General features: G+C 43.2%; 1 protein-coding gene across 6 annotated transcripts in view; it reads left to right on the forward strand.

The window, feature by feature from the left end:
- The window catches only part of PAX2 (paired box 2), an 88,439-nt gene that overhangs the window by 55,756 nt on the left and 11,108 nt on the right, over positions 1-21,575 (forward strand). For 3 of the 6 annotated variants that reach the window (XM_027719102.2, XM_039377905.1, XM_039377906.1), the window contains 3 exons: positions 2,601-2,776; positions 4,599-4,725; positions 21,034-21,135. In XM_027719102.2, the coding sequence (XP_027574903.1) occupies positions 2,601-2,776; positions 4,599-4,725; positions 21,034-21,135 (405 nt within the window). Of the gene's footprint in view, positions 1-2,600; positions 2,777-4,598; positions 4,726-17,104; positions 17,315-21,033; positions 21,136-21,575 lie in introns of those variants that run through there. The other 3 variants (XM_027719129.2, XM_027719060.2, XM_039377907.1) reach the window with 2 other exon arrangements.

A 21,575-nucleotide genomic window follows, 5' to 3' on the forward strand; every position in this document is an offset into this window, starting at 1 on the left:
TAAAACCTGGTTTAACAACAATCAATGCAGATTTTACTGTACACTCATCCACTCACACCAAACACTAAGCAAAGTGTAGGGCTGCCATCCTTCAAAATCAGACATAGCCAAAACCAGCCACCACAGACAAACGCCTGGACAGGCATGTACAGTCATGCAGAATCTAAACACCAGAATAATTATCTACTGCAAAAATACCCATGTGTATTAGCATCATGGTGTGCACAGTCATGCACACTGACTGACACATGGAAAAATCCTCAAAGACAAACAGCTTCACAGGCTACAGACAGGTTGAGGCAAGCACTGATACAGAAACATATTTTTTTTTCTGAGTCTGGACCCAGGAGTTCTGTGCCAGCTTTCTGCAGAGAGGATCAGAACTCCCCTAGTCCTCCTGAAACCCACCCCCCAAAGTAACAGCATCACACATACAGTGTGCAGTCCACCAAGCCTGATCTTTGCTTTGTTTTCTCTTAGTCAAATCTGTCATGAACTCCAGATTTCAGGAACCTGAGAATGTTCCCTTGGGCAAATAAACCTGTGGAGAGGAGAAAATGCCAGGGATCAGTGCCAGTAAACAGCCCTTCTCTGGCTTGGGGTGAAAAAGAAAGAGAGAAGGGGCTGCTCGAGGGAAGGCTGCTGGCAGGGACAAATCAATATGTAATATTTTCTATGGTCTTGTGAGTGGTACTGTACTACGCTACTGTATATAATGTACTATTGATTATATCATATCGTATAATCACCTATAAACGGATATATCTCATAGCCAGAAGGCAGCAGGCTTAGTCATAACTCTGGGCCACCAGCTGGGCATTAACGGTGCCAAGAAAATACCCATCTTGGCACCACCCATGAGCTAAAAGAGGAAGCAGCAGAGTGGCATTGTTCTGGGTGTTCATTGCACAGTAAATGCCACTCCAGGCTTCTGGAAGCATCACATGTCCATGAGCACCTTGGGATTGCATGGAGGAGGGAAAAGGCCTATGCAGAACCTTTGACCAATTTCTTGACAGACAGCAAGTTTCTGAGATTCACAGACTGGAGGCCACCAAGAAAGGTTTAAGTACAAGGAATAACAATGAAAAAGCAGGAAGACAGTCACAGCACAAGAGGGACAACCTGATCTTAGATTAGTCAGGGTGATAAGACAGTGAGACTTGTGTCTGATGAAGCAGAGTAGGTAGAGATTCAGTATGGAGGGTATGGAGGTACATCAGCATGGATGATGCAGGGGACTATAACCAGACTCACCGAAGTTAGGCTGAGATGTGACAGCAGAAAGATACTCAGCACAGTTGGAGAAGATTATAATGAGCAGACTTGCCTCAGATGAGATGAGGGATTATGACAGAGGAAGATTCACTTCAGCTGGGACAGGAGGTTATAACAGACAGACTCACCTTGGATGTGACAGATGCTAATAGCAGGAGACTCACTCACTTGAGATAAAAAGGGGTTATAACTGAGATAAATGCATCTCATTTGAGTTGGGGGATAACAGGGAAGAAAAAAAACCACAAAACCAGGTAGGTGATCAGATGGTTTATCACAGGAAAAGACTCACTTTGGATGGGGCAGGGCATTTATAATGGACTCACCTCAAAGGGGATGAGTAGGCTGTAAGAGATGTGGGATGGCAAAACAGAAATAGAGATACCCTGGAATGTGGCAGGAGGCACTGCAGTGAGATTGGACTATGTCAGAGGGCTGTTGTAGGGGCAGAAATGCAGTTCTGGGAAAGCATCTGCCAAAATGGCTATTTTCCTAGTAAAAGGAAGGCTGATTCCCACTGAGTAGGACTAGGTTTTGTAATACATTTTGGATAAGAAGGAGGACTGACAAAGATTCATCTCATTTTGGAGGGAGTTTTATAGCAGATATATGGGTTAAGATAAATCACAAGCTACATGTAGGCAAGTGGACAGAAACCAGTGTATGTTAGATGGGACAGTTGCCCCACAGGGAGAGATTTGTCTCTGGGGAAACATGGAATCAGAAGCAGGATTGTTCCTATTATCTGAAGGGGATGAAAGACTCATCTGGGGTATGATCAGATGAGAAGGAAATTATAACACTGATAGCTGTTCATGGGACTGGGGAGCTACAACAGAGACTGACTTCCCTTCAAGCTGTAAGAGAGCCTTTTTAACATTGCAGGCTTCCTCAGTTCTCTCCAGTACAGTCCATCCTCAGCACTCTGGTTTCTCTATGAACTGCCCCTCCACCAGTCTTCTAGCAGTGCTAATCGCTGTGCTTTGCTCCCATTTTATGCTCAGCAATGGAGATTTGGCAATTTTTAACACTGAAAATCAGCGGAACCGAAACTCATCTCTGAGCCAAGCACCATTCTCCACAGCCTCACTCATTCTGGGCAGGAGAGTCCCACAGAGCCCACAGGAACAGCCTAGCCACTCCAGCAGAGAAGAGGGGGCTCCCTTGGGTCCCTGCAGCTTCCCCTTCCCTTGGGAGTGGCACAGCTACCTGGGTGGAAGCAGAGGGCCTTACTCTTCCCCACTCTGTCCTTGTCCTGCATCCCTTGCCAATCCAAGCCAGGGTGGTGCTAACTCCCTGTTTTCTCTGTCTGTGCCCTGCAGATGTATCCGAGGGCTCAGTTCCCAATGGAGATTCCCAGAGCAGCGTGGACAGTTTGCGGAAGCACCTTCGTGGCGACACTTTCACCCAGCAGCAGCTGGAAGCTTTAGATCGAGTTTTTGAGCGTCCTTCTTACCCTGACGTCTTTCAAACATCAGAGCACATCAAATCTGAGCAGGTGAGGGCCTGGCCTGGTAATGAGAAACCACAGGCACTGATAGAATGATGGTAGGGACATTCCTTCACCAAAATCCCTCTCCCCCTCTCCACCCCATGTTCTGACACTGACCTATTATTGCACATACACCACATTTACATTTTACAGCACTTTCTAGTTGTAACTATATCACTGTGCTGATGCTCATGTGTACATGAGCTCTACCTCCTCTCTACACTCACACTATGCTGTCCCTAAATCCCCATATCTGCTTTTCCCTCTGCACTCACACCTGCAGTTATGCATCCATGTTCTTGCCACGAACATGCCTACACCACCACACATGTTCAGTGGCACACAGCACTGCACAGAAACTCCTGCACTCTTAGGTGACATCAGTGACCAGTGAGCCACAGGGTTGGGTTTTAATCGATCATTTTCCTTCATGGCCCAAAGCTGAGACTTGACTCCCATCTCCAACCTAGTTTTCCACACTTCTGCAGCTCTGCCCACCTTTTCTTTACTCCCCCGCTCTCCTGGCCTTTTATCCCAAAAGCTGTTTGTCTTAATAAAATGAAAATCAAAAGTCTTTTTAAACCGCCCCAAGCCATAAACCAACAAAGGAAGAGAAGGAGAGGCTGGCTGTGGACTCCCTTCATCCCAGAGTCCCTGGGTTTATTACAATGAATAACCTTTATTTACTTTCATTAGACTATTAAGCACCAGCACAGTCATTTTTCCCCCTGAAACTCTGAGCAGGGCCCATAAAGCAAATCCGAAGCCTAATTGAGTTCATTTTAATTTCTCTCCGATCACAGCGAATTACTCTGGTGATAAATCAGGGGGCAGGCTCACCCCCAGTAGAAGGCCTAATTTGCAGCTAATTACAAAACTGATTTCTACAGGAAGATCAATACAAGAAGGAATTGGAAATGACTAGGCAGTCCTAGCCAAGCAGGGACAGGGGCGGGGAGGGGGCAGCATGCGGGGAGCCCACTGGAGGAGGGGGAGATGTGAGGAGGGGGTTGGGGAAGTGCATGGAAAAAAACAGAGGAGAAAGAGCAGAAAATCAGTTTTAATTTAACGTAATATTAATCAGAGCAACTTTTCCTGCTGTTTTGTAGCCTTCCCGGTTTCTCCAGCTCCCGCGTCTGGTCTGGAGGCTGCCACAATAAAAAGGCAATTACCAGAGCCTTTCGGACAGGACACCCTTTCAGATTCAATGGCTCTCCCCCTCCCACCCTTCTGTTAGCCATGTGGCTCCCCCCTCCCCAATTTCATACCCCAATGCACAGAGTGACAGAGGCAGGGGATGAGGCTTCTTTGTTTTTAAAAAGCTAGGACAGAGGTAGCAGTGGAGGGGAGGCAGATGACTCAAGCAGAGACCCTGGCGACAGTGGGCCAACAGTGGCTGCTTCCTACAGCCTGCCTGTCCTAGTCATGTCATTGCAGTCCTATGCCCCAGCTGTCTTTGTCACCAGGGCAAACATCTCCCACCTCCACTCAGCCAAGAGGAGGGGATGAGGATTCCCCCTTTCTTTTCCCCTGGGCTGGCACAGACAGCCATCCCCACAGCTCTGAACGAAGGCTCAGCCATATCACAGAAAACAGGTCAGATCCCTCACCCCTCTTCCTCTTCGCAGTGTCATGCAGGTGGGTGGGATAGTTCATCCTAGGAACCCCCCACAACCCTCTTGTCACTTTATCTTCTCCGTTTCCTCCTCCTCCTCCTCTTCCATCTGTGCAGGGGTTTGCATCTCTCCTCTTCCTCCCCCCCATCTGTACACCCTTCCCTTTCTCCCGTCGCATCAATAGCGAGCTGTCTTTCTCCTCTCTTCCCCAGGGTAATGAGTACTCCCTCCCAGCTCTGACCCCTGGTCTCGATGAAGTCAAATCAAGTCTATCCACCTCTGCTAACCCAGACCTGGGGACAAATGTGTCAGGACCCCAGACGTACCCTGTGGTGACCGGTAAGCTGCCTGACCAAACAGCAGAACCAAGCTTTTTATTTATTTCCCTCATCACCATTAGCTTCTGCTTTTTCTGCTAATGCAAGATATCCCTCTGTGGCAAACATGGAAAGAGACAGAAAGACTGTGGAGAACATAAGGGCTCAAGAGAAGCTTGAAATTCAGAGTATTGGCAGTTTTGGGTACACCTAGATGTGTCCAGGTGTGACTCAAAGACAGGAAAACCCAGATGTGAATCGGGAACTTGTGTGCCCAGATGGGACTTAGGGTTGTATGCTGGTGGAGGACAGATATGTCCAAATATGCACTGTGATTTTTTCTTATGTATCTGAGAACAACAGGGTCATGGATTATCCATGATCTGCACTTGGTTTTCTTGGGGAGAAATAACAGTATAAGTTCTATTCAGCCCTGGCATTTGGAAGGGGCATTTGCAAATTAAATACTGAGGTCTGCTGAACTGTGACTGCTAAACTCCCTCTTCCTTAAGCCCGTGAGTCTCTAATGAAAGCTAGCAAAAAAAATTTGTGCACAGCTTTCCCTCATGTGTGGGCACATTAAAGTCAGGTGTGTCTGGGAGAGTAGAAACTGTGTGTAAGCGCATGACAGCAGAGGAATCAGGATGCATAGAAATAGTAAGGAATCTCTGCAGCAGATGCTTCACTGAAACTTCCTCTTCGCTGGTGGCACATGCAGAACCTGAGTAGCACAGGGTTGTCCTGGGGCCACAAGGCACACACGTCATGATGTTAGTGTTAGACTGCCTGCCCTGTGTATGTCTAGAGCTGTAAGGAGGTATTCTGGTGCCTTTATTCATACGGTGCTTAATTCATACAGCACTTCTTCTCAGGCTTTAGTTGCCAGTGCTTGCTGCTCACACAGCTACCATAGATTTGCACATCTCCTCTTGGGCAGCTAAAGCAGCTGGCAAGGCTCGAGTGACTTACCCCTGATTGGTATATCTCTCTTTCTCTACAAATGCTGTGGCCAATCTAAAAACCTCATGGCGTAAGTTGAGAAACAACTCATGACAAAGAGGTCTAAATCCTGTTAGCAAGGGGAGAAGCTGTTGTCTCTTGGCCAAAAAGTTGTCCTCTAATAGCACAGAATCAAGAGCACTGGTGTTTGTATCTCAACTTTTTCTTGCAAAAGCCCCAGCTAATAGCCCTTGCTGTCAAAGCAGCTCATGGCTGAGGCAGGTAGTCATAGCTTGTTCAGCAAACACAGAGCAAAGGCATGTTGTTGCATGCAACTTTTGGCTATGAAGAACTTTGGCATCAGGCAGGAATAGTAACGGTTAACTCAAATACAGAGGTTATCCAGTGTGAGGTCTACAAAATGATGTGGAGAACATGGGGAGATGAACTACATTATTTAGGGAACATCTAGAAAGCGTGACATCCCCTGAATTTTTTCATGGCTTTTACTGCTATCAGGCTCGATTCAGAATCCTTGTAGCCGTGCGGTTTCTTAGCCAACTGGAAAAAAATGGCTTAGCTGTGGCAAAATTGTTCTACCTTTCTTTTTATTTGCATATGCAAGGCAAAACTCAGCTGGTGTTCATCTATTGTTTAGTAGACCTACATCTCTTACAGGAAATATTTTCCTGGTTTGGGGGGCAAAGCCAGTAGGAGAGCAAGGCAGATCCCCACAGCTGGATGTAAAGGTGACGCATCTACAATCAGAGCCTAAGATTCAAAGGGTCCATTAAAATAATTCCTTTTAGTCCTTCTTCCTAAGTGAAGATGGTTCATTCCAGCCTGTTAATGTGAGAGCAGGCTTCTTGAAGGCTGGGAACACTACACAAGCTTTGGACATTACTCTCACATGGGCACAGAAGGAGATAGATCTGGCCTCCCAGAAGAGACTATAGGCTAAGGCAAAAAAATTTCTTCATGACCCCCCACCCTGTGCCATTCTCACTCTGTTCCCTGCCACACTCCCAGCTCAGCTCGAGAACATCCACATCTGATCCATCTGGATCCAAAAGTGAGAAAGTTCATTTCAGACCCAGCTTGACATTCCCAGGTGGCAACTTAGCACTAACATCTCAATCTGTATGCGACATTTCAATCAGTGCAGAGTAACAAAAGCAGAACTTTTAGCACTGGGAGCTGTTCACTGGTGGTAATGATGGAGAAACTCAGAAACTGGAAATGAAAAGGGAAAAAAAAAGCCCCTCGACACCCTCTAAAGCATCAGGGGAAGAGGGGTAGAGAGTTTTTCCTCTACGCTTAGGCCAGGATCCAATGTTTGGATTAATGGTGCCATTACCCAAGAAAGGACTTCAGATAATGCTCATTCTTAAAATGTTTTTGCTGGCAATTAAATGGTTGCAGGTATTGATCTTCATTGATCGGATGTTCTCAATTTGCATAATCTATTAAAGATGAATGATTCATTATATGTTTGCTATGGGGCTGGACAATGCTTTTGGGAAGAACCAGAGAGGTGAGGAACTCCGTGCTGCCTCCTGGTCTACCCTAGCTAGGAAATGAAAGAAGTGGCTGACAGCATACAGATTTCTTTGGTATCAACCAGGTCCTGCTCCCAAGAAGGGATGTTGGAGTAATAGTGGATACTGAATTGCTGGCTGCCTGTTTTGCTGCTATGGTGTCATCTTTGAAAAGCCTCTCTGCTCTTTCAGGTGATACCTGTAACAAATATGAAACGAATCTATCCATTTAGGGTGCTCTGTGTGCAGTCACTTCACGATGTAAGATTTAGCTTCACTCTACAAGAAAGTCTCCCCATCTCAGTCTTCCCAGACAGAAAAAAAGTATCACCAGGTCTTTCCAAACTAAAGCTGTACAGCACTGGATTCTTGTCCTTCCTGAAGACTTCAGAGAAAGTCCTTCTCTTCTCTCTGGCTCATGACTAGCTTTTCTCAGCAAGCTGTTTCAGCTCACACCATTCTGAGAATACAGCCCTCAAAAGCCATCAAAACCTCAACAATATGTAGCTGCCTAAAATCTTGAAATGTAATGAGATAGATAAGGAACAGTGTTACTCAAGTCCCTTTATCTGTCTGTGGGCTTCCTGGAACTGAAGACCTAGAAATGTTGCAAAACGGGCAGCCACCAGAAGGCCTTCCCCAAAGTCCTGGGCATCTATTCAAAGACACAGCTTAGCACCATAGTTTTATACAGCACAGCCTTGTCTAGTACTGTCAATATCAAACACTCCCTTTCAGACAATTATTCTACTAACACATCTTAGATGCCCCATTTATTACTCACATCTCCTAAAGCAAGTAAACAAAAACATTGTTTTACTGTGGAGAAAACAGGTCACCCTTATTTCTCCCCATTAAGTATGTGCAAAGAATTTCCATTAATGAGTTGACACTTAGGGACTAGCTGGACACTAGGCTAGGAAACATGCTCCTGCTGTCCTTCATACGGAACAGACAATGCAGAAATTTTCAACTTTTTTATGAAGACTCAGAGAGAGAAAGCTCTTCAGAGCTGCCTGAGTATAACACCTCCTCTTTCCGCACGCACAGACAGTGGGCCAGCTATATCTTGCCTTGTTGTTGCATGGCCCTCATAGCTGGCTTGGCATAGATCCCTGACAGTTTCTTGGACAGTATCTTTGGACACCAATCAGAAGCAAAGATCCAAGCTTGAAAATACCAAGATAAGGAGAGTACATGCAGTTGAACAACATTACAAGAATTCTGTTGTTCAGAGTTGTTCTACTTCAGTTATTTCTATTGAAGGCAAACAGTCCAGGCAGATGAGTATATATCTGTACAGGACTAAGTAAACACAGAAAACCTCAATAGCTTTCTTTTATTCACCAGTTTCCACAGACCTTCAAGTTTGAAAGGTACTTGGTAGCTAACAGCCAAGAGGTAAGCAGAGGAGAACCTCAAGACAGGAGGAATTGCACAAAGTGTTCACAGAAGCCTTGAATCAAGAAGAGAACAATTAGATACTTCTTTAAGCACCATCAGAAGTCACAGCTTCTGGAATAGTCATGCATGAAAGAAATGGGGTGTATTCAAACCAGGTTTTGAGTTCTGGGGACTTAGATTAATAGTTTGGGAACAGAGACCTTTCCAACTCAATTATCTAGCCCAGGAGTTACCCAACAGAGACATGGCACTATGGCAAATAAAGCACAATGGACTTTTCATGTATGGCTTGAAACTTGCTCATTAAAAGACTACTAAAGGGATGGATTTACCTTCTAAGTGGAATGTAAAATGACAGCAAAAGGGAAGAAAAATTTCCCTTACGGTTGAATCCCAGCAGTTTTTACTAAATAGACCTTGTTTGCAAGCCCACTACAATCTGTGAGATCCACAAAGAAAAGGTAGAAGATAAGATGGAAAAAAACCCCACTTCGGGAATTTCTACCATTGACTGAAGTGGAAGTATGTGTCCCATTCTCTTCCTCTGAGGAGGCTTATGAGTGCTTCTGTTCTATAGTTAGCACCTATTAACAGGAATAGAGAACTTTAAAGTCATCACCACACACCAAAGCAGCTATCACGTCCTATATAGAAAATGTTTCCTTCTCTCTGGGAAATAAATATTTCCCTAAAACAACAAGTATCATCTAGGGTGAGAAATCCTGGCAACAACTCACAATGTGTCAAACAAAGGCACCGAAAAAGCATAAACCTCATCAATTTCCCTTTCCTCCAGACCTCTCCTCTCTGGCACAGGTTCCGACTTTTTTTCAGTTTAATTTTTTTAATTCAGATATTAATGTATGCAAAAAAACCCTGGAATTACTGACATAAAGGCTACTTGTTATGTCTGAAAAACATAAAAAACCAGTACTTAAACAGCATCTGATTTCTATGAAAGTTTTCAAGAAAGCTGTGATACTAAGCATGGAGAAATCACTGGCTAGACACCTGGATCCAAAATTTTTCTGAAATGATAAACAATCCTTTGAGAACTTTAGCCTCCTTCGAGGTGAAGATATTTCCTTCCTTAGAGATTAGTGAGTGACTGAAGAGAATTTTGTTCTGTTCAATAACCTGGTCATTCAAAACTAAGAAACAAATTAGGATTTGAAAAAGCAGGAATATTTGTTTTCCTCAAATTAAGTGAATTAAGGCTGAGTGAATTAAGGTTGGTGTGAAAGGATGAGATCTATTAGTTTTAAAATAAGGTTCTGCAATCAGTTCAAATTCCTTCTTATATCTGTCCTTTCCTTCATTTAATATGTAATTTCTAATGCAAAACCTGCTTAGAAAAGCTTGCTTTTTCTGTTCTAGTATATTTAGGAAGTCAGGGAACTTGTGGTCATTTTATTTAATTAGCATGAATAATTACAAATACTGTTTTTAATTTAATTCTAATTTCCATCCAAATATAACTTGACACAGATCACAAGTAAAAAGTTAATAATCTAATAGAATAATAATATGGACTCATCATTCACTATTTTCCATATAATAATATGTGAAGACAAATTATATTAAACAACATAATTGCTTAAATAAATGTGCACATGATGAAGTCCATCTACTCAGCAGAAACTGAAATAACCATGTTTAGTGTAAATTTTGTATTTGTCAAAATATTTGTTACCACCCATAAAATTAAACCTTTTAGAAAACAGCCTCATAGTGGAGATGTGAAACAAGCTGATCCAGCTTGCTGTTTTAAAGCATGACTTAAATTGACTGTTACATTCAGTTGCACTTATATCATTATGCTGAGAGGGGGAGCATTTCCTCCCCTTTTCTTTGTTCGTACTGGGGAAAATTTGCTTTCTTGCTCCAGTCTACTTTAGCCTCTGACACCAGTGAGCAATGGCCCCGGTCAGGGCTTGACTGAGCTGACTTAAGAAAACCTCTTTAGCAAATGGCTAGGGACCCCAAATTGGCTTCAGTGATGGCAGATCCTATAGATGCAGACCCACACTCTGTGGCACAGCACCACGGCTAAAGTCACAGCAGTCAAACAGCCTGTTGGGCACACCTCTGGATGCCTCAATGCCCTGAAAATGGAAGATGATAGTCATTCATGTAGCTGTTACAAGGCTGTTACTATCCTGCCTCACCAAAACGAAGGAGGTATTTTCTGTGAACAAGCCTCTCATATTTAAGGTGAGAAATTGGCAAAAGCAGAAGTCCACAGGACCTCCAAATTTAATCAACTGAATCCCCTCCTCAAGAAGAGATAATATCTTATCTAGTCAACAGGAATTTGGAAAGGCAAAAGGTGTTACTATTCTTCTCCAGGACCAAATGGCTGAGAGTGATAGATAGTCAGATGAATGATTCCTGGAACAGACAGGAATAGCAGGCGGGGAAAGGAATCACATAAACTATTTCCATGCATTCAATATAAGTTTCACTGACAATAACTTTACGATGCTGAAGAAGGCAGCTTGGGGGCTTGAAAGGCATACTGAACTGAGAAACCCAGAAATGAATGGGCCTAAAAGAAATAATATCTTTTCCTTCCTTAAATTAGCATTTAAGTGAACAATAGCAGTGAATGACAATAATGTCATATAATGACAATAGCAGTGAATGGGCATTGCCAGCCCAGTTTTCTTCAGCAAGAGGACAGCATTGCCACACTCTATGCTGCTGGACAAAAGGGGACTTTTTTAAAGAGAAAATAATTATATTGTCTTCCCAACAATTCAGGTTTTGCCTTTTCTTCTGGGGCTAAATGAAGGATCCAATGAGTATGGCTTTGATAAAATTTTTTATGATGTAGATATTTGCCCACTGACAGCAAAGACTGTGCTTTATATCTGTGTTAAGCAACACCTGTCAGCAGATGTTAATAATTTTGATCTCCATCAGCTGTACTGGATTTAATCAGGCCCACTGCTTGTACAGTTGAAATTACCCACTGCAGTCTTTCCGAGAAATGGAAAGCTTACGGCAATCTTTGGCCCATCTTTTTAAGTTCAGGATTGCTGCAGGCTACCCAGGAACATCTATTCTATCTTATGGTTAGTAAAATATCATTATGATGAAACCTTGGAGTTACCCATAATGAGGACTATGTGAAAAACTAACGTGTTCTAATTGCATTTCCCAGCCTATATTTCAAAAACATCCGGTTTAAGAGGTAATATTCAAGTCGCAACCCACCCAGGAACAAGCATATACTACACTTCAAGGCAGGGAGAAATGGCCAAATCTGGTGGGCTGGGACTCAAGAAATGAGACAACAATATAAAATTCACTGAACTTCTCAGTTTGCCAAGTGCACAAGTTGCACAACTTTCCCCCCTGTGCCCAAGTCTTTAAAGCATATCTTCTCAAACTAGGACACTTCATCTGCTCCATCTGCAAACAAATGTTCTTAGAGCCAAACGAAACTGACTTCAGTGGAGTTCTGCAGTGGTTAACCAGTACTCACAGTGCTCAAACAGCTTCAAAGAGTAAGTCCAGATCACAGGTCTACTGGAAGCTCTGTGTTTTAGTCTGTATGAAGACCATAAGAATTTTCTCTTTAAAGTAACATACAGAGTTAGCAGGTCAGTTTACTCTGAGAGCAGCAGTTAATCAGATCAGACACAGTTTTATAAAATCCAGTTTTATGAAAAAAATAGGGCAAATAGAATTCAAAACTTGACATGTGATGTGATGTCACAACAGTGTCGACTCCTGGGGGAAAGCAATCCAAGGTTGTTTCTTTAAACATGTACTTCAACAATGTAATGGGCTAAGAACATGGATAGATGTGTGCAGAAACAGAAAATAAACCTGAACACACAAGGTTCATTCTCCAGTCAACAGGAAGACACAAAAGGTATAACGAGAAGCAGATTAGTCTTTGCATACTTTTCAATTCTTCTAGCACAGGCCTGTTATGATCAGAGAAGGGAAAAAAAATAGGACAGTCTTTATCTTCAGTGCAATTTGCATAATGCCCTTGCCCCAGAAAACCTAGAAAACTAAGAATAGAAAAGTGGTTCTTTTAACATGACAGAAAGAAGAAACTAACAATATGCTATGTCAGTCCAGTTTGGTCTTTTGTATGGCTTCTGGAATTTGAGGCAAGATTCCCACATGGGATAAAATGCTGTGACTCCTCTGCCTATAGTGTAAATTCACCGGTCCATGAGTTCTGAGGACTCAGTGCCATTCTGTTTGCCACAACAAAACTCTTCGAAGGAATAGAGATTAAAAAGATGTTTCAATGGTGGATACAAGCATAGGATCCAAAACTCCTGAGATAAGATTCAGCTTTGGCACAGGGTTCATACATGAACTTAGGTATGTCTTTTCTGGGCTCAGTTCCTCATAGATAAAACAGTGATCCCTAAGCGATGCTGTAAGGATATGTGTTCTAAAGGGTGGGGAACTGGGGTCATACAAATATTTGGTAGAGACCTCAGGAAAAGATGAAGAATGGGAAATGCTGTCCAGATGGTGAACAGGGTTGAGTGGGTGTGTACAAGCCATCCCTTATGCATGGATATGCCATCTTGGTATTCTTCGTTTACTGTAAAGAAAAGGAGCACTGGATGCAGGTAGCTTATCCTCCAGGAAGCCAGCAATGAAAAACAAGCAGCTTATCTAGTCCTGCAACCCCCTCTGCTTCCCTTCCCTTCAGCAGGAGAGAGCATGATAAAAGAGAAAGCATGAGTCTCTGTAGGAACTCAAAGCTGTGAATCTTCCTCTCACCCTGTCTGGCCAAAATCCCTTCATTTGCAGGGGGAATTTAGGCCAGGGATCACCAGTTCTCACTCTCAGCCAGAATAACAGAGGAGAGGGTTAGAAAGGAAGAAAAACAGCCATAACTCAGCAAGTACAGTCAGAAAGAGAGGAGTAGGAGATGCATAAAATGTGGTTCTCTCATATGTTTCCAGCCATATCCCCGCCCTGCTGACTCTTTCAAATTTCCCCCATCAGGACAGTGAGAGATTCTTTTTTTGGGGGGAAGTCACTTACAAACAAGGATATTGTTTGTCTTTTAGAAGAAGAAAGGAGATTGGGTCAGGAATAGATTACTGCTGCTTTGGAAAGAGGTTGCAAACTCATTCCACCCCCCTATTCGATTCCAGACTTAGGAGCAAGACAGATACGTTGGGGTTTGCTGATACAACCTTACTGAGGAATGCTCCCAGCAAGACACAGACAAGCCAGTATGGCACTATTCCACAGCTTGCTGGCAGTAGTGGGACTTAGGATAGAAGGGGGAAGTTCTCCATCACAAATAAAAAAGAATTACAGAATGGAGAAAATCAAAAGTGAAAACAAAAAAGGTGCAGCTGAAGTTTGAGGTGGTTAAAATGAAAAATGGGACTGTGCCATTCACAGGTGGATAGATAGATCAATCAATTGATCTCGTCTACACTGACACACTTTGGAGCTATAATTCACTGCTGGGGCAATTATTCCAGCATAGCAGTGGCAGGAGCTATATCAGAGACAGAATTCAGGTGCTTTTAGTCAGGGGAGAGTTGGACAACAAAGGAGTAAAAAATGGTAAATACCATCCATCAGTAAAGATACATGGGATATAAGTTATGTCTGTGCACTTGCAGGGTGTATAGGGACAGATAGACAGATAGATAAATAGACACATAAAAGTCTGAGTTTTGGTTGTGCAATCATTCGCTGTCTGACCTTATACTCTCCTCCTCTCCACTACTCTTAGAGAGAAAAGCGTTTAGCATTATTGCGTCCAGGTCTCTTTGCCGTGTTACTGTTGGCTCCTTTATCCCCCCACACTGAGTAAGTGGTGCTGACTCTGGAAGGTGCGAGGAATTTTTCTTCATAAGCCTTGATGTGTTCAAGAGAGGGCTGGGCTCATCTCCACTGTGAGTCTGACAGGCGTTTTAACAGCCTCACAACACCAGGACAAATAGCTCCTGGTCCCTTAACTCTTCTCAGATTTGCAAGGCAAGGCCCAGCACTGTTGTTCCCATTGCAAGGGCTTTACACAGTCTTTCAGGCTGAAATCCTCTCAGTGGTGGCTGGGCAGAGCGGAAATCCAGAGGCTGGATCAGATTGGCCTAATGCTACAGCAGCTTAAGCGGTCTGTTTTACCAGAGATTATGGTTTCACTTACACAGAGCGCCTGAAAAATGCTGCGGTTTAGGGAGGATTATCGCTGAAAATTCCATGCTTTAAAAGAGAAATAAAGCAGGGGAGGGACTAGGAAACCCAATGTGCCTGGGGGCTGTGCAAACAGGATTAACCTCTGCCCATAGCACCTCTTGCTTCTGCCCACCCACGCTTCCTGTGTCCACCTTCTTCTCTGTCCTTTCCTTCCTAGCAGCTCCCCACACCTACTGTGTTTTGTATAATACAGAGAGCTGGAAAAGTAGTCTGGAAAATGCCCAGGACCAAAGTGTCCCTAGTTTATTTACGTATCACTGTCAAATGGCTTCCTTGAAAAATATCACTTCACTTGCAGCCTGTGAAAGCCAGAGGAACTTTTGGCCCTCTGCTTGCAGATAGATCTATTTATCCAAATTATCTTGTATCAACATTATTTGGATAAAGGCTTCAAGCACTCCCAGAATGCTGGTGGTAACTCTGCCTGTCTACTCTGAAGGTAAATCTGTGAACTCCTTGCCATCTGATGACAGAGGATGCAGAAGAAAAATAGGTTTGGAGCTTCTCCATCTACAGAGACTGGCACTGGCATATGAAAGTTCGCTAGTACAATTGTAGGACAGTGTATAGTTGTAAAAAGCAGAAGCTGCACACTGATGTGCTGCCTACTCTGGTGACTTTAATTAACTGTACAATAAAATCCAGATACTCCAGCTTCTGTTCTGCATATCCTCCACAAAAGGTCCCTGCCAAACAGAGCTTCCTAGCAAAAAAGGAAAAGAAATTACAATCCTCACTTAGCATACCAGAGACATCACATAAGTAAACTAAATGAAGAGGAACCATACACCTTTTGGCCAGGACTGATCCTTCCCAATAGACTGAAACATGAACATATGTCCTTGCTGCAAAGGAGTCTTGGTGATCAGAAACCTTTACTGGTCATCCAGGTCAGAAGTACTTGGAGCAGAACACAGATGGCAAACTATCATTTTCGCCAGGTAGCAAACCTTCAGGAAACAAATATCTCAGGATAAACAGAATTCACAGATAGAAACTGCCCAGCCCTTTATTGTCTAGGTGAGCAGTACAGCCTCTCAATAAAATGCCTAGAGTTAATTAAGCCAGTTCTACATTAATGAAGTCAGATTTATGACCTAATTATATGTCACATTTGTATTTCTCTGTATAAACCAAAACCACCAGAACTAACTTATTTCATAGGCCATTGGCAACACTTGCCATCACAGCAAAGAGATGGCTTTCATTTATTGGCATTAATTTGTTTCCCTGAGGATGGATGGTTTGCTAGATGATTTGGATAGGATCTGATCACATCATCCATGCTTTGCTTTCAGGTATTCAAATACAGCATTCTACTACTGCTGTCCCAACAACAGTGAGTGTTCTGGAGTTCCTATGCTTTAGGTCACAGAATTCTCCAATTCCCAAACCTCCTACTCAGCAGCTGAGTTAGGAGCAGTTACAAAGCTGTATCTATTGTGCCTATGCAAATCTGCACATCAGAAATGGAAGTCCAATATAAACAACAATGAAAATTAGACCTTGTATAAGTCCCCTACATTTTGTCTCTTCCATTATGTCTCTCTGTCAAGGTATCTATCTGGCAAACTTATACTCTGCAACCAATCAGTTGGTTAAATCTCCAAAGTGTGCCACTGTGAACAAGATCAATCAATTGATCCATCTATCTACCTATTAATTGCACAGTCCCATTTTTATTTTAACCACCCCAAACTCCAGTTACACCATTTTTGTCAAAGCCTTTATAAAATTTGGCTTCTTGAGAAGCTTTGACAATTACACTCAGCAACCTGTTTAATAGGTACTCATAAAAGCGCTGCTCCTCTGGGGAAGGTTACCTTGAGTTTGAAGAGAAAAAGTGGTATAATTCCTTGAGCCAAACTGTGTAAATGTAGCATCTTCATGTGCCCTCAGCCAGCAAGAGAAAGCAACAGGAAAGGGAGCACAAAAGCTTCAGAGCATTCTTCTTCCCAACCCTATGCTTCTTCCTGTCCTCCTGCATGTTCCCTCTCTCACCTCTCCTTTTCCTGCATCTCATCCCTCCCATCTGCCACGGCACTCCATTCCCCTCATCTCCTGCTGCCCCTGCAGAGGCATCCCTGCAGTCTGAGCCTAGCCCCCAGGTGCATTTACTGCTGTTGTCTCAGCACTGGCTCCTCTGATCTACTCCTAACCTTTTTATTTTTGTTTTTGTTTTAAAATTAATTTCCCTGTAGATTTTAACCACTCCATTTTCATTTACCCATTTTGTTCTTCCTCTCCTCCCTTCCCCACCCTCCTCTTCCTTCCCCTGTTCCCTTTGTCTGTCTGTGTCCATCCCTTACCCTACCACAGAAAACCTCTCCTCTCCCCTCAGTATAAAGCAAGAGCCTCATGGAGCCTCTCTCACCCCTTTCACCCCCACCACGCCGGTCGGCTCTGGGCAGGCTGATCTTCAGCCCTTCCACATGGCCCTTTCAGACGATGCGTCCACGCCCTGCTACAGTGCCTTCCTTCATCATGGTGCCCACTTTGGGCAGTCCAGCAGCCAGCCTCTGATAGCAGGTAACCGGCCTTGGCCACAAACTGAGTGGGGATGCTCTAGGAAAAGGGTTCAGTTTCGTCTGACGGGGAGGCCAGTAAATGCTGCAAGCTCTTTGAGTGCAAGTGGGAACCAGAGCAACCACGTTCCAGGTCTGCATATGCAGCATATGTTCTCAGCTGCATGAAGTCACAGTAAGATTTCATGCCTATCCTTCAGTTTTTAGAATAAAATGGGAAAAGAAGCCGTAACTACTTAGAAGTGACTGGGTGTCCCAGCTGGATGGGTCTGAGACTCAGCATAGAAGCACTTGTACAGCATAATCCTGTGTTTCCTCAATAGCCAAAATGTCCTTGTGTACTGTAGGCCCAGCAAAGGTACTGTGTGCTAGCCTAATGGAGATGATAGCAGCTTGAAGATCCTAGCCAGCTCTAGTCCTGCCTGGGTTGCTCAGCACAGGTTGTAGCTACTAAGTCAGATCAACACATAGGCAGTTGGCGAGCACTGCCACAGCTATGCTGTGGGCAGTATTTGAGTCACCTGCTTTGGGAGTGTCAGTGTGAGCTGGTGCCTTCACACAGCAGACCAAGTAGTTAAGAAACCCAGCATCATGTATGAATGTCAAGAGCAGGAAGAGTGTGTGAGAGACTATAATGTTTTACAGTCAAAAAATACAGACCTGACATAGGTGGCCTTTAAGGCAAGAGTAGAAGTGAAGAAATAGGTTGCAGAAGATGGTAGCACCTATGAGCAGCAGGTGGGAGGGGAGGATGAGGAGGAAGGACAAGTTTCAGGTAGGTACTAAGGAAAACTCCTGACCAAGGTGACTGAAGCAACATTGCTGTAGAAGTTCAAGGGTAACTTGGATGAAATAGGGGGTATTATCTGAGGTGACCACTGACCACTTTTCAAAGGATGTAATCTGGGCTTTTACAGAACAGACAAGTCTCAGTGCAGACCACAGTTCCTAATACTCAAGAAACATATCTTACCTCTACCTCCTTCATGTTCGTTTATTATTTTTCTCTTTTGACCTAACACCCTTCCTTTGTATTGTCATGTGAGATTTCCATTTCTAAACCTCCATGTAGGAAAACAGAAAGTAACATCAGAGAAGATTTGTGTTCATAACATTGTCTTGGTCCAACCTTACTGCAGCCAGTAAGAGCCCCTGAGTTCTGGGCACTTCCTAAGCCAAGAAGTCTCCTGACAGACTCTCTCCAACAATACAGATCTTTGGGGATGCTGTCATATATGACCAACCTCTAACCTAGAAGGCACTGTGTTTCAGGAGAGGGACCTGCCTTAGGACCTTTATAGGGAATTAGACATGGGGCAAAGTGTTCAAAAGCTCAAACAATGTCACAATGATTCAGATGCTGTTTCTCACTCAGAAGGCTCTTGGAGGAGAGAGAATGGCTGGAGTTGGAAGCATGTTATGAGTTAGCTTTGCCATAGCCTTGGAGTACAAGAATTTAATAATCCTGTCTAGCTGTTTGTAATGAGAAGAGGTAATGGAAGGGGCCTGCTTACATATAACAGCATTTTAAGAGCCTCCCTGTGGGACTCTTAGTGATGCTGCTGATACAGTACTTGTTATCTTCTTTTTCAAGACTGGGGTTTTGACAGATGATCACTTCCAAGCAAATTTTCCATGCTCAGTTTTGAACATCAGCCTCTTGCACTCGTGTCTGAATAAAAACACAAGGGCATATGTGCATACGTCAAAGTAGCAGAGTGAGTGTATATGTGTTCCCAACTGAATGGAAGTGTCAAAATGAATTAATTTTGCCTGCCGCTACATAATGTTATCTTTAACTTTTCAGTGACACTGCTTTCTCACTCATCACCTGTTGTTATATCTCAGGCTAGTCAATAAATGAAACTAAAAGAACAAGAATTTTAAGCACGAAGATTTCTTGCCTTAAAAGAATGTGAGAAAAAAATAACTACATATAGTAGGCGTTATTCATACAGCTTAACGCACAGCTACAAATCACTAAAGGAATGATGGTGACAAATGAGTAAAAGAGTGTAGAACATAAATCCCTGAGACACTACATATTTATTTTTATCGATATTGTGGAGTGGCTGGAAAATGGCTCAGCCATTGCCTGGTAGTTCTATGCCATTATCTAAGAGGAGGTGAGCTAGGAACATCAGCCACTGATCAGGAACCTCTTGAGGGAGAAAGAATGAAGTTGCATTTCTGTCTTCTTGAGTAAATCACCTCAGTAATCTTTAGTCAAGACCTATGAAAGCAATGACACTGTTTTAACCTACCTCATGCCAGAGAAACTTCCTCCCTTCAGGTTAAGCTCCGTGCCTCTTAGTTCTTGCTTTGCCTTATAACTGTTATTTATGTCTGATTTCCCAGCCAAGTTTCATGCTTGTTCCAGGGCCTGCTTTATCAGTTATCATTTTGCTGCTACTAGAGCTAAACCAACTCTTCTTCTTTCATTGGTGTATCCCAGCACGGTTCCAGTGACTCCAGTGGTGTTAATGGGCTACACTTAACCTGTCACTTCTAAAGGCAAATCAGACTCCTGCCCTTCAGTTAGAACAGACAGGAGAGATAAAATTTAACAAAGGAACAACAAATGGCACAAACTTCTTGGTGAGCTACAGTTCACCTAGGAAATGTGAAAGGCTTTGGATGCCTGGATCAGGCTGACATCTCAGCAGGCAGTGTTGGAGGTTGAGCTGTAAATCTCTCAGCAGCTGCGGGGGAAAGATTATCTTAATTTATTTAGCGCCTTTTTTTTATTTTGGTTTGGGTTTTTTTGTTTTGTTTTGTTTTGGCTTGAAACTCCCAGCAGCTTCTGAGATTATGTTCGTTCATTTAAATGCAATAAGCACTAACAGCAAATGCCCTTCTGGCTGGCCCATTTTCAGGCTAACCCATCCAAATGAGGAAATGCCTCTGGCATCAACCAAGAAGCCCCCAGATGCACTTCCTGAGAGATGAAAAATAAACTACAACCAAACACCCAGTCCACACCCCTCTCTACTTCTTTGATGGTGAAAAGATATTACAACTTTAAGTATTACAAACAAAAACTTGTACCTGTGATAAAAATGAAGTGAGACTCAAACTAATTTGCATGATCCTATTATTATATACAGTACACCAACACTTGGAAGGAGTCCAACCAGTATTGGTCTCATGCTAAACACTGTGCAAACGTACTAAAAGTGTGGCCTTGCACCAAAGAGTTTGCAGCATAAAAAGAAGCACAGAGAGGTGAAGTGACTTGCCGAAAACCATCAGCAGATGAATGACAAAGGTGAGAAGAGAGACAGGCACAGAAAACTCTTGGATCACTTTCCAATGCCTTGCACATTGATCATGCCCTAAAGCAACATCACCACAGTTTTGGAACTGCATCCACTGCATATAGACAGGACCTCAGCTACTTTGGCAATGAATATGCTGCCATTCTCTGTGCAGATCAGGGCCATTTTGATTTAGTTAAAACAGATCCAAAATCTACAATGAAACAAAACAAATTCTTTTGAGCCTCACAAAGCTAAGTTTTAACATCTACCCTTACAGCGTGAGATCAAAAGTGCACAATCTTCACCCAGAATTTTCAGGGTTTATGGACAGCATTTATGTAAGAGAAGGCTGCACAGGAGTTGCTATCAAGCTACTAGTCATGTGGGAGAGAAGGTGATATCAAATCAATATTGAAAGATCTTATCCTTATTGATCACCTGTCCTGATTCTTTCCCCTTCCAGGTCGTGATATGGCAAGCACCACCTTGCCTGGCTACCCACCCCATGTTCCCCCAACTGGACAAGGCAGCTACCCAACCTCAACTCTTGCAGGAATGGTTCCTGGTAAGTCAGCTGCCAGACCTCACTAATGGTGCACACATGTTTGAACAGTATACCAGCTTTGGTATACCAGCTTTGCAAGAGCTTTCACATCTAGCTTGGCTATTGCTTTGCTGACATTAAGAGCAATTCTTTTCATAAAGAAATCATCAGGTGCCTATAACCAATGTTGCTAACAACCCTTTTTGTAATGTATCTCTTTCCCCCTAGTAACTGATTAACTGCTGCTATGGGCAACTAGCTAGCTATAACCTGTGGCAATTAATTGGTAATTAATTAACCTAGTATTCATTAACTAACGTACTTATTTTCCAATGACCTATGCAGGTTATTATGCACTGCTTATGGCTCAGGATATTCACCTATCCACTAACTTAAGGGAACAACTTACCTTCTATCTAAAGCCATGTCATCAAACTGAAAGTTATCAATGGTAATTTAAT

Source organism: Pipra filicauda, unplaced genomic scaffold, assembly GCF_003945595.2.
Source record: "Pipra filicauda isolate LSUMZ 115617 unplaced genomic scaffold, ASM394559v2 scaffold96_size2947999_pilon, whole genome shotgun sequence".
Classification (NCBI taxonomy): domain Eukaryota; kingdom Metazoa; phylum Chordata; class Aves; order Passeriformes; family Pipridae; genus Pipra; species Pipra filicauda.